The sequence below is a fragment of the Anabrus simplex genome, chromosome 1 (genome assembly GCF_040414725.1).
Source record: "Anabrus simplex isolate iqAnaSimp1 chromosome 1, ASM4041472v1, whole genome shotgun sequence".
Taxonomy (NCBI): Eukaryota; Metazoa; Arthropoda; class Insecta; order Orthoptera; family Tettigoniidae; genus Anabrus; species Anabrus simplex.
This window is the reverse complement of record NC_090265.1, coordinates 941,113,374-941,126,793: the sequence shown is the minus strand read 5'-3', so window position 1 is coordinate 941,126,793 and position 13,420 is coordinate 941,113,374. Positions and strand designations below refer to the sequence as shown.

Sequence of the window (13,420 nt, the reverse complement as noted above, 5' to 3'; positions counted from 1 at the left end):
TTGTTAGTTTACATTTTTATATGGGCTAACACCTGACATATCCTAGCAAACTGTTCCCTAATGAACATATCTAACAGCATTTCACGGCACTTACGAGTGAACTGGCGATGGTTGGCTTGTGTACCGTAACCCCTACTTACTTTGAGCATTCAACATTATTTCATTAAATATTGTTAATTACAGGAATCTGGAGCTGCCTTACAACCAACAGTCTATTGTCACATAACCACAAATGAATTATTCACATTCGTTAAACACTGTCATCACACAAATTCTACTGTACATTTAATATATGTATTTTAAAAAGATTTTTATCATAACTAAGGCCGGTTTTATTGCATGAAACACAAAGAATAACGAATTTAACGTATACGTCTATACAAGTACCGTCACTCTGCCATGACACTTGTCGTTTGTTTTGCCTACAAGTGTCATGGCTGCCAGAAGTTCAAAGTGATTCAAAGAGGGTCGGCAGATAGCAGTCTATATCTTTCATGTCGTTGTGTGGCATCTACTGGGATCGCTGTTATCATTGCCATAGCAACGGGCTATTTTTGAGCATTTTTGTTTTTTTTTCCGATGGTGGTGAGAAACGTCAGACTCCAACTCTCGTGGGCCTTATACTAATACAATAGTATAGCTTTGAGTTGAAGTCATCTTTATGAGAAGTTGAACTTCCCGAGTTTATAAATGATCATATCGCGGAAACGTAGAGAAACGTAAAACATTTTGGGTTTTAGTGGACCGGTGTTACGCACTTTTTTTAAAGGTTATGTTTCAGTGTCTTCCTGGTATTGGACACAGTATCGAAATGAAATTAGTGCATATTATAACAAAGCGGTCTTTTCGGTCTTGTGTTGTTAGAACTGTGAAAAACTATTCGAAAAGTGTTTTATCAGATACGGGTAAGGACATTAAGCAGTTAAATAAAGAAAACAAGGCCTTGTTTGGAAAGCTACTTGAAACACGAAAACAGAAACGAAAGAAAACACTCAAGACTTTAAATACTAATGCTTTTCAGTCAGATATCAAATCCGATTTCTCCTCGGAATTATGGTGGTGGAAGGCATCTTCTCCGAAAAGGACTATTACGCTACGTGTTAACTGGAAGAACCCTAATTTAAAGCAAGAGAAAGAAACTGTCCCACGATCAACACACGCTGAAACAGTTTCCGTGTATCCAGAATTTAAGGGAAATGCCAAACGTGAAGTCGGTTGTATTGTAAATTTGTCTTCGTCTGAGACAAGAGTTTTATGTAGGCCTAACTATCCTACTACAGAAAACCCAATCGGTAAAGGTGACCGTTCTGCTCGTCTTGCACTTGCTAATGTGTCTGAAGACGTAAGTCAGTTTAATGTTAATGAATTAGGGTTTTTTGAGAAGTGCCAAGATCAAAAGACCAATCCAGTTAAGTTTCCTGCTATTATTATTAGACATATCACCACTTTCCCTCTGCAAAACAATAAGAGAAACCTTTTAGATTGGTCAGATAGTGACACAAATTTGCTACATATATCTGCTGATGACGGAAACAGCTGTAAAAATAAAAGTTTTTTCTATCCATCAGTGACAAAGATCTTAAATGCCACTATGTCGGAGAGCTCTCGTTCTGCACTGGAGAGATGGAAACAGAAGATGATTTTGCAACTTGGGTGTGAAGGATTTGCTGCATTTCAGAAAGGCAAGTTGTGTGTGTGTGTATATTTCTAAACCTATTGTCTGGCATGCCATATCATCATAAGGGTGCAGAAACTTGCATCCATACAAATATTTAAATACCTAGAATTGCACTCTCCATTTGTAATCTGCTGACACAATACTTCATAGACCTACTCCTTAAATTTCTCTTTTTTTAAAAGTTCACTGTATTTCTTTCAAACTATTACTTGAGCTTAACTATAAAACTTTCTCACTCTGTGCATCAGTAGTAGGTTGTTGTATGTTGGTTATTCAGCCTGAGGGCTGGTTTGATCCTCCACATAGTAGGAGAGGGTGTATAAGTCTCTGGTAAGATCGCATTTAGAGTATGGGACCCTCACCAGGACTACTTGATACGGGAACTGGAAAAAATTCAAAGAAGAGCAGTAAACTTACAGTTTGCTCTGGGTGGTTTCCGACAGAGGAATAGTGTTACGAAAATGTTGTAGACTTTGGGCCGGGAAGACTTGGGAGTAAAGAGAAGAGATGCTCGACTATGTGGTATGTTAGAATTAACAAATTTCATTTAAATAAAATAAAGTTCTTATGTGGTATGTTTCGAGCTCAGTGGAGTGAAATGACATAAGTAGATGAATAAGTTTGAGTGGGGCATTTAAAAGTGCGAGAGATCACAGTATGCAGATAAAGTTGGAATTCAAGAGGACAAATTGGGGCAAATATTCATTTATAGGACGAGAAGGAAGGGATCGGAATAAATTATAAAGGAAAATGTTCAATAAATTTCCAACTTCTTTGAAAATGTGCAAGATAAAGCTAGTTAAACAATCGATAGGGTGGGTGGATGGGTTGGTTGGTTAGTTGGTTTCAGCCTCTGAATCTCTATTTTGCAGGTTCAAACCTTATAGGTAACTGAATTTTTGAAGTATGGAAGAAAGTTTATAGGCTGTCGTACAATGCTAGCAATCACAAGATGTCTGCTTACATATGCATGTTAACCTAAAAATGTCAGTTAAAGTTTAGGAATGGATCACCCTACAAAATTCTGGTTTCTCAGCCATCTTGTAGAGCAAAAACGAATGTCAAAATTGCCTAAGTGGCATTAAATCAAAATACTTGCTCACAGTAGCTGAGGTCATGTGACTATTATTACCCGATTTTATTATTAATTGTGGAGCTAATTAACTTTCAGGGAAATAGTTTTCAGCAAAGTTGAATACTCTGTGTTTAGCCATTAGTTCTGAAGCTCTGTGGGGCCAAAACAAAGTCATTTGATTTCTTATACCCTCAGTATGCATGTGATATAATATATTACAGTGGCTTTTTCTGAAGTAAATCCTTGACTGAAAGTCCTGGATATAATTTCCCAAGCCAGATTCAGATTTTTCAATGACTTTCACTACACAAGTATAGAACCTATAGTAAGAGTGGTTATCTGACATCACTTGGCAGTATAGGCTACCAGCCTAAAATGTATTGTCCAAATTGTAGACCTGTTACCCTTATGTGAAAGGGAATTTTCATCTTCCCAATTTATTTAGTGAAATGCGTGTCATTCATAATTATTTGCATATATTTTCAGATCTCTTGGATCAGGGGAGTAAGTTCCATGCTGCAGTGCAGAGCTTCTTATCAGGTTCACCTGCAGTAGATTTGGATTTGGAGCCAAGCATAGAAGGCTGCTGGGAGAGTGTTCGTTATGTGTTGCCTGACTTAACTGACGTCAGGGTGCTCGAGAGCCACGTGGTACACCCATATCTCAAGTATCGTGGTGTCATTGATTGTGTAGCGCAGTATTGGTTTGTTTTGATCTTAACTCTAGATAACCTAATCTATTACTACTGATCTGATTTAGGGCTGTTGCCCAGATGAGAGATTTCCTATCAGTTGTTTACAAGTCTTTTCTTAAATGATTTCAGAGAACTTTGAAATTTATTGAACATTTCCCTTGGTAAATTATTCCAATCCCTAATTCCCATCTTATCAATGAATATTTGCCCCAATTTGTCCTCCTGAATTACCGTACAATCTTATTTTCATTTTATGATATCTTTCCTGTTTTTAAAAACTCCAATCTTATTCAAATGTCATTCCACACCATCTCTCCACTGACAGCTCAGAAAATACCACCTAGTTGAGCAGCTTGTCTTCTTACTCCCATATCTTCCCCGCCCAAAGTTTGAAACATTTTTTTTACACTATTGTCGGAAATCACCCAGACAAATTGTGCTGCTCTTCAGTTCTTGATTATGTAATCCTGATAAGGCCCCATGCATGGAACAATACGCTAATTGGGGCCTTACCAGTGACTTAAATTCCCTCTACATCCTTATTATAACCCCTAAATACCCTCATAACCATATGAAGAGATCTGTAACTTTTATTTACAACCCCATTAACATGATTACACCAATGAAGTTCATTCCTTATATTAACACATAGTTACATACAGTGATCCCCGTGATGTACTTCCATTCAATCAACACTAATTAAAACGAAGAGGACTTTGCCTCTTGGTGAAACTTACAACCTGACTTTTCAACCCCGTTCACCATCGTACCACTTGTCTACTGTCTATTTTGCAACCTTGTATCTTATTTATTTCTCTATACAGTATAACATCATCTTTACTTGTAACATTTTTAGATATAAGAAAACATAAAGGTCCTAAACGCGGTCTTATGGAATACCTCTCCTTATCATCACGGGGTCGTATAAAGATTCACCTTCTCTAATTCTCTGAGATCTCTTTTCTAGATATTTAGCCACCCACTCAGTCACACTTTTGTCTAGTCCAGTAGCCCTCATCTCTATGTACCATGACCCTATGTTATCAAAAGCCTTGGTAGGTCAGTAGTGATTCAGTCTATTCAACTTCCTGAATCTAAATTTGTAGCTATTACCCTTTCCTTTGTACAGAGGCACTAGTAGGCCTGTAGTAATTCTCCATTCATTTGGTATAACTCCTTCATGCAAACAATAAGGTACTTCAGATATGGTACTGGATCCCAACCCATTGCGTTTAGTATATGTCCAGATATCTTATAAGTTCCACCTGTTTTTCTAGTTTTCAACTTTTGTATCATTTTATAAATTGCTTTATCATAAGTGATTAATGCATACTCATTCAGGACAAATATTTCAGTTTATGGCATCTGATGGCCAAGCAGGCATCAGTTTTTGGTAAGGAGACGAAGTCTCTCATAGTGCATTGGCACTGCCGGTGGCTCCAATTAGTCTACGCAGTGGTCTCCACGGTATGCACTAGCCAAGCATCTTTGTGTGTGTGCTATTTACCAACTGATGAGCCCAACTTAGCAAACTAGGGCAAAACACTGGCAACCAGGAATGAGTTAGCTGGAAAATTTATAATGTCCAATAACGGACCATTTATTGTATATTGGTATTATAAATTTACTTATTCAGGACAAATATTTCAGGTTCCCTATGGCATCTGATGGCTAGGCAGGCATCAGTTTTTGGTAATGAGACAAAGTCTCTCATAGTGCATTGGCACTGCCGTTGGCTTCAATTAGCCTACGCAGTGGCCTGGCCTCCATGGTATGCACTAGCCATGCGTCTTGGTGGGTGTGCTATTTACCAACTGATGAGCGCAACTTAGCACACTAGGGCGAAATGCTGGCAACCAGGAATGAGTTAGCTGAAAAATTTATAATGTCCAATAACAGACCATTTATATTGGTATTATAAATTTACTCATTTGGGACAAATATTTCAGATTCCCTATGGCATTACAGTACCCTTCCATTTCCCCCTAAAATTCGTATGACTGCCAATTATACTTGCCATCATGTTACCCTTAGCTGACTTTTTTTTGCTAAATTAAATTACTTACTAAGCTACTTCAATCTCTCTTTACTTCTGCAACCATTTTTAATTCTTATTTATTTCTAACCTGCACCTCTTTCTTAGTCTATCTCTCTGTTGTAATATAGCGGGTCTTTACAATTCCTTCATCATCATCATCATCATCATCATTTTCCAACATCAGTTTCCTGGGTTTAGTGTACAAGCGCTCGCCATTTCCTCCTGTCTCCATACCTCTTCTGTTCCAGGACGTCTTCCGATCTGAGACATCTGATTTTATTGTCTCTGTCCAGCATTTCCTTTTCCTTCTCCTTGGTCTTTTCCCTTGGACAGCAAGATCAAAGTATTTTCTAGCAAGTCTTATGCAGTTGATTGTGATAATGTGCCCATACCACTGAAGTCTGCACTTCTTTATTACACTGGTAATAGAAACCTCAATACTAGCTATCTTGCTATTTATTTAATTCCTGATTTTATCCCCTCTAGTGGTTTGATTCATAGTTCCAATTAATTTCATTTCTGTTGCCTGAATTCTGCTATATTTATTTTTTAGAGTTCATGTCTCTAAACCATATGTGAGAATTGGTATGAAGTAGGTGAGGTACATGGTTGTTTTTGCTTTTTGTGATATTTTGCAGTTCCAGAGTCAGTTTCTGACTTGATTGTAAAAGCTTGATGCTTTCTGTGTTCTGCTGAGAATTTTCTACTTGACAGTATTGTCTTTAGAGATTGTGCTTCTGAAGTTCTGAGAAATTGTTTTGATTTTGGTTCCTTCCAGACAGGGATTTGTGTTTGTTCCTTCCCTGTTGATAGCCATTTCTACAGTGTTTTACTCTCCTTCAGGTCAAAGGTATTGAACATATTGTTTCATGCATTCAGTCAGTACTTCAGTTTCTGTTTATGAACAAGAGTGATGATAGGGCACTTCCTTGTTGGGCACCTCTTTTTGTCTCAAACTGTTTTGATTGTCCACTGCCTATCTGAACACAACTGTAACAATTCTGGTATAGCATCTTCACTGTGTTAATCAGGTACTTTGGCACCTTGAGGTCTTCCAAACATTTCCATTCCTCACCACTTATAAAAGTACATATCTGTTTTCACACTCCTCAACTGTGATTTAATCTCATCCCATATGCTATTTACATTTTTATTTACCATTTTCCACCAATCATAATTACTTTTAAAAAATCCTCATTCCTGTCTTATCAGTAGTCCTATTTTTACAACCTTCCTTTCTGTCGCATTTATTTTTAACTTTCTGATTCAGCTTTCCTTCCCAGATTAACATTGTGTGACGGCTTCCATGTGTCACGTTGTGTTCATATATATTTTACGGGTAAATCAATATGTTACCAAATGATGACTTAATCAAATTCAATAGAAAGCAGGGTTTCTCCAAGATACTGGGCCAAAAGAGGAAACTTGTGGATAGAGGTATATGCATATTAAATTGGTAAACCCACTATAATAAATAGGCTCAGAAATACAAGCAGTGGCAGCTGGTGGTATCTGAAGCTGGGTGTTGCACCAACATTTTCAATGTCACATTTTTATGTAAGAAGCTTGCAGAAATAACAAGAAACTATTATCGTTAAGTAATTAACTACATTCCTACTGAAACTGAAATATATCTGGCAATTACAACACAAAATAAGAGGCTAATTATACATTCTAACTACAGTTACTCTTAATAATAATGTTATTGGTTTTACATCCCCCTTTTTTACGGTTTTTGAAGATGCCAAGGTGCTGGAATTTAGTCCCACAGGAGTTCTTTTACGTGCCAGTAAATCTACTGACATGAGGCTGACGTATTTGAGGACCTTCAAATGCCACCTGAAGGCCAGCGCCTCAACCGTCTGAGCCATGCTGCCTGGCACAGTTACTCTTGAATTGAAAATTTGCCCTCCTGTTTTTCATTGAAGCAAGATGTTGATAATATTGTGGGTAGTCTGGTATGGTGTGGATAAGAAATTACCGAGCAAGTTGGCCGTGCGGTTAGGGTCGCGTAGCTGTGAGCTTGCATTCGGGAGATTGGATTCAACACTATTTTCGATTATTTTTATATCTCACTCCCCCTCGCTCCCCATTCCAAAGGGGGCTGAACTTGGACTTTAAAAAATTCGGAGTGTCACTGTTCATCTCATGACCCCGAAAACTGTGGATTCAATACTATTTTAGATTTTTTTTATAACTTGTCCCCCTCTACCCCCGCCCCCGTGGTTTGTCTCCCGATACTAAGTCATAAGTGTACCAAATTTGGTTGAAATCGCTCCAGTGGTTGAGGAGGAAATGTAATACATGCATACATACAAATAATGCCATTTATATATTGAACCCTTTAGGTCCATATTTAGGGATACCTACCTTTCTTACCTATCAGCAAAGTTCATGAGATCTGTCTCTTGGGTCGTATCGGGTTCTTCGTCACTTGCTGAGGTAAAGGTAGGGTTCAGTAATTCTAATCTATCTACTTTGAATGAAAGGTCTGTTTAAAAGATTCCAATTTATTTAGGAAATTCTGAAGCATTCTGATATCTCAACGGTATTACTGAAATTACACGTGTCCACTGGACACCACAATCATTTTATACATATAAGGTTAGAACACTGGTGAGCCTTTGACGTGTCTGCCTGATGGGCATTCTTACTAGAAACCATTGTCTCATTTTTTATTAAAGAAAAGAAAGTCTGGAAATCCTTAAATTCGGCTTCCATGTGAGACCACATGTACCATCATAGTGATTCGTTATGGTCCAGTCCTCGTACACGAACTCTGGACTCTGGGTATAATTAAGGCAGTCCAATCGGTGTGTGCCACACAGTGGTTATACAACATGGACCCTTAATTGAATCGATGTGACCTGCGTCTATGTCATGGACCGATATCTAAACATCTAAGTTGCTTTAAAGTCATTGTGGATGATGACCGCAAGGAAAATGATGCTACAGTGGCATATGGCCCTAATCTAAGTCACTGAGGTTGATGACCCCCTGACCGTCCAAGTTTCTAGGCTGAAGGCTAAACACAATTAAATTACATCGGTTGATGACCAAAGTTTCCACTTTACTATCCCCAGCACATTCACTGCTCAATCAATCAAAGTTAAATAATTACAACAATAGCAATGCTCACAAACTTTGTGGCAGTAAAATCCATTTCCTTCGGATATGTCCCCTTAAATATTACTTTACCATTTAAATATTCCCCAGAAAACAAACTAAGATTTTCAGAATGCATCTCCAAGTTATTCGCTTGATTAAAGTTATTTCAAAATGCGGTTTCACTGAATTTAATAATGAAATAAATTTAAATGATTTAATGAAATCTTAAAGAACAACAATTTCTATCTCCGCGGACTCTGGTTTCTTCACAAATTCCTACGCAGCTGTGATGTAAATTCAATCCTGTGATGTTTATCTGATTGGGAAAGAATTGTTACATAATTCATATCCAGTTATATATCTTGTCTCATGATCTCACACTTTAAATCTAATCTAATCCTAGCCATTATTAACACTTGGATATCCTAATAATTGAGTACAAACCAAAAGCAACTCGCCATATAATTACGATGTCATATCTCGTCATAACATTTTTATAAAGTTTGCGCACCCCTCACAGACAAACAATTATCACTACCATCGCTCTATATTTTGGACAACCCTGAATTTGGTTACTCTTGTTCATTATACTCGAAGTTCGTGGTTTCAAATGTTCATTACGTCCCCAATTAAACAAAATTTACAGTATTCAATAATACTCAGGTTATTACCGGATGAAAATTTCAACTAAATCCAACATTTAACGTTCTCCCCAGCCGAGAAATACAATCTCAATTCCACGCATGTCCCGTTATATCCCCACTGTGTGTGTTCCTCTATCAGCTGAGGCCTCTCGCCCCCAAGTTCACTTGGCAGTGACATGTAACACCTGTTTCATTCTACCTGACAGGCTTCTCAAAATGCTCCCTTTTAAACTCCTCCAACATAATTAAACAAATACGATATTCTAACCAACAAAATGCACAGATTATGCTTCAAGATGCCCACAATAAATATATGCGTCGCAAATTAATACCGCTATGGATTTCTATATATTTCTTTCCATTCCCAACATTATAAAATATTCCTCGGGCTTCCATGTCCCGGCTTCATTGACAGGTCTACACCCTGATTCACAAATCTCGTCTCGACTCATACGACAAAACTAACCTCTGTTTCCCCACTCGCCATATAATTACCGACAAAGAACTGGAATAAAATCCTTACTAGAATTCATGACGACTAATACGCACAATGCATTAATAATGAACAACTTCGCATAAAAGGATTTCGTATTTTTAATAACTTGATTTTCACAAAAAAACGACTGAAAATTTTTACTAGATCTTTTTTATTGTCAGTCAGACACAGTTTAAAATGGGCCTTGAAAAACGTTTCGCTCCGTGACCAAATTCAACACACTAGACTCTCACCCGACAGCGTGCTTCCACTCGATTGAAAATGAGTAACCATGGATTTCTATATTATTTACGTCAAAATTTCAGACAGAAAAATTTTACGTCGAATGAACATCTTAATTTGACATCACAAATAGACTGTAAACACACGGAAATGACGATCTACATTGGACGTGATATCACTTCGAAACCCTATTCAATAACTTTTTATAACATTATACGGTACTCGCAAGACTTCAAAAATTTATCCAAGTAGAAAATTTAAAAAAAATGACTCTTTTAGTCGTATTCTAACATTTACAGAAAAAAACCATATAGGGGTGACCACTGCATCGTATATACCCCATTCAAATATACATTTAGAGATCATGAAACAATATATATAATAGGTAGTAAGATGGAAAGTCACATACCTTATGTAGTCACACCAGTGTTCGTCATAGGGCTCACCTGCGACCCTGGCATTTTTATTTAGCCATTTTTACATTCGTGGCTTTACAGATTATTATATTTCTTCAGGTTTCCTGGAATAAAGCATAAAAAAGAAAGAAATGCCCTTCACTTTTTTTTTCTTTGAGCGCACACGATGGACTGTAATTACTTCCGCACACGAATTACATTATTTATCACTTGAGAATTTATTCAGTACTTTGACCGTCCTATCTGGTACAATTATTTCCACTCAAGAAACTATCTCCCCATGGAGTCAAGACCCCAGCCACAATGGCTAAAATCTGCGGTTGAACTTAGTCTACTTTTGTTGTTTGATTTCACAGAGCAGCTCAACACTTTATCGTCTGCTTCATACCATAAAATGCAGGAGAAGGAGACTTCGTCATGGCGTCCCTTCATATTTATACCAGTTACCCCCTCTCTTCGGGCATCTCCCTTTGTCGCCAAGAAATTTTCTATAAATTTTCTGACTTAACTAAACTGTAATTACAAGAGTTTTGAAAGTGACTACATACTTGCTACATTTCTGGCGGTAGTGTTCATGGACATTTAAAATTTATACGGGTTCGATTTGTGGGATAATTGACCTCCTTTGATAGGCACTATATTTTTTTGACTTGGCTTGGGGCACGCCATACACACGCGCTTTGAAATAGTTCACAAAACTGACTTAAGATTCTTCCGCCGTTGACACGTGCAACTGACGTCACGTATCCCAGAGCGTGGACCGAAGGTAATCATCCCCTCGTCACGTGTCATATCCATTCTATCAAGAATCGAACTTCTAATTAAATTGTCAATTTATGCATAATGTTCTTAGGGCACAAAGGTCATGGGTTCAATATATATATAATTTTTATACTTCACCTCCCGTACCATACCTGCCCAAAAGAGTGCTATGAGTGTCTTACACAACAGTATATTTTTTCCGATAGTAAGTTATGTGTACCAGTTTTGGTTGACAACTATGCGGAAACTTACATGCATAATCTCGTTGCTGTAGAATCCTGGAGCTGACGTTGCCATGGTTATGGCAGTTCATTTCTTTATCCGATTCCTAGAGCAGGGGTTAGTGTGGTGCCAATATCTCCATAATGGTTGGTTTTAGGGCCTTAAAACATAGTTTTCGGGTCTGTAGGACTTACCATGTTTTGTTTTTTGTGTCAAGGGGCTTAAAATGAGCTTTGTCTCATCCTTGTACAACAAATTTGATATTTTGCCTATATTAGTCTATTTTTTTTTATGTCTCCCCCGTTGCCCCCTCCCTTGAATTGTTTTGCAGTTAGGATGCTTTTTGAAGAACATGTTCATTATTGGCATGTTTGTATATTCTGCAAATTAGACTAGTCTCTCTCCTCTGTTGTTCCTGTCATCAATCCCATAGTTGCCCACTGCTGAGTCGCCCAGTTTATAGATAAAAAAAAACTAAGAAACAATGTTAGGTTTTGGTCCACCCAATCAATACACATAACTTTATAAGTGAACTATTTAATTAAAAATATTTCAAAATATTGAATAATATTTTATAAGATTTTATAAGATAAAAGATTTTATAAAAATATTTTTAATTAAATAGTTCACTTGTAAAGTGTTGTGTATTGATTGGGTGGACCAAAATTTAAGTGTTTCTTAGTTTTAACTGTATCAATACGGATCTACACGATGAAGTTAGTGAATTGTACTAAGTTTATAGTTGCCGGCTTTTGCATTAAAATCGCCAGTAATTAGTTGGAAATGACAATCTCATCTCTTCCTTTTCCACAGATTATTTCAAGACTCTCATAAAAGGACTCAACTTCTTCATCTGAATGGCTTGAAGTGGGAGCATAAACTTACACAATCTGCACTTTGTACCTTTTTGACACATTCAGAACCAGTCAAGCTATTCTGCTTGATACTCATTCTAATACAGATATCTTGTCAGTGAAAGGAAATGGCTTTTGGCTTTTAGTGCCGGGAGTGTCCGAGGACAAGTTCGGCTCGCCAGTTGCAGGTCTTTTGATTTGACTCCCGTAGGCGACCTGCACGTCGTGATGAGGATGAAACGATGATGAAGACGACACATACACCCAGCCCCCGTGCCAGCAAAATTAACTAATTATGGTTAAAATTCCCAACCCTGCCGGGAATCGAACCCGGGACCCCTGTGACTAAAGGCCAGCATGCTAACCATTCAGCCATGGAGCCGGACCTTGTCAGTGATGTTCCTGTTCAGTTTTCCTTCTGGCTCACCACAGAAATAAAACAAATGTCTAGATTTTAAGAGGAGACAGTTTTCTCTTTTCTGAAATATTTCACTTAGACCAACAATACTCCAGTTGATCTTCTCAAGTTCTTCTTGTTTGTCATTACCTAGCAGTGAGCAACAGTTATAGGTACAGACATTGAATATTTGAGGTTTCTTTGTACTAGATCTTTTGTTTCTGAGACTTCAAAGCTGCTCCCACCCGGAAATCAGATTGTGGGAATATTTTACCTCTTTCATCATTTGACTTAGTGTGAAGCTTAATCACCACGCCTGCTTCAATGATGGATTGGTGATCCTCACGCACTGATTGGCTCGCCGACCCAGTTTCAAGCTGGGGTTGGGTACCCAAACCTTCCACTGGGTTGCTCGGCTTAACAGGGGCACCTCTTGTAGGTTATGTGCTTGGAGTTGAAGTGAAAGAGGCTAGAGTACTCAAACTTGCCGAGTCTTTATGTTAATGTTGCTAGATGGATTGCAACGACGCATCTCACTCCCATTTGCCAGAGTCAAAAAGATGAATTTTTTCTTAATGAGAACATTTTAACATTCATAACATCATTCTCTCGTCAGTTTTAAATTTTTAAACTACAATATGTAATATCAATTTTAGCAATCTACTGAAGATCCAATTAGGATAGAAACATGTATAGTTGTGACGAATGTGAAATTGAAGTTTTTTAAATTCACATTAACCATAAGGTATTGAATAAGGAGGATACTGTTCAACAATAAATCATTGTCATAGTGATTTAAAGAATATTAGTATTA

General features: G+C 37.6%; 1 protein-coding gene across 2 annotated transcripts in view; it reads left to right on the top strand.

Annotated features, from left to right (window-relative positions):
• Window positions 1–531: 531 nt before the first annotated feature.
• LOC136857775 (uncharacterized) overlaps window positions 532–13,420 on the top strand; it is a 52,938-nt gene continuing 40,049 nt past the window's right edge. For both annotated transcript variants that reach the window (XM_067136680.2, XM_067136679.2), the window contains exons 1-2: window positions 532–1,682; window positions 3,240–3,456. In XM_067136680.2, the coding sequence (XP_066992781.1) occupies window positions 773–1,682; window positions 3,240–3,456 (1,127 nt within the window). In that variant the 5' untranslated portion in view covers window positions 532–772. The remainder of the gene's footprint in view (window positions 1,683–3,239; window positions 3,457–13,420) is intronic.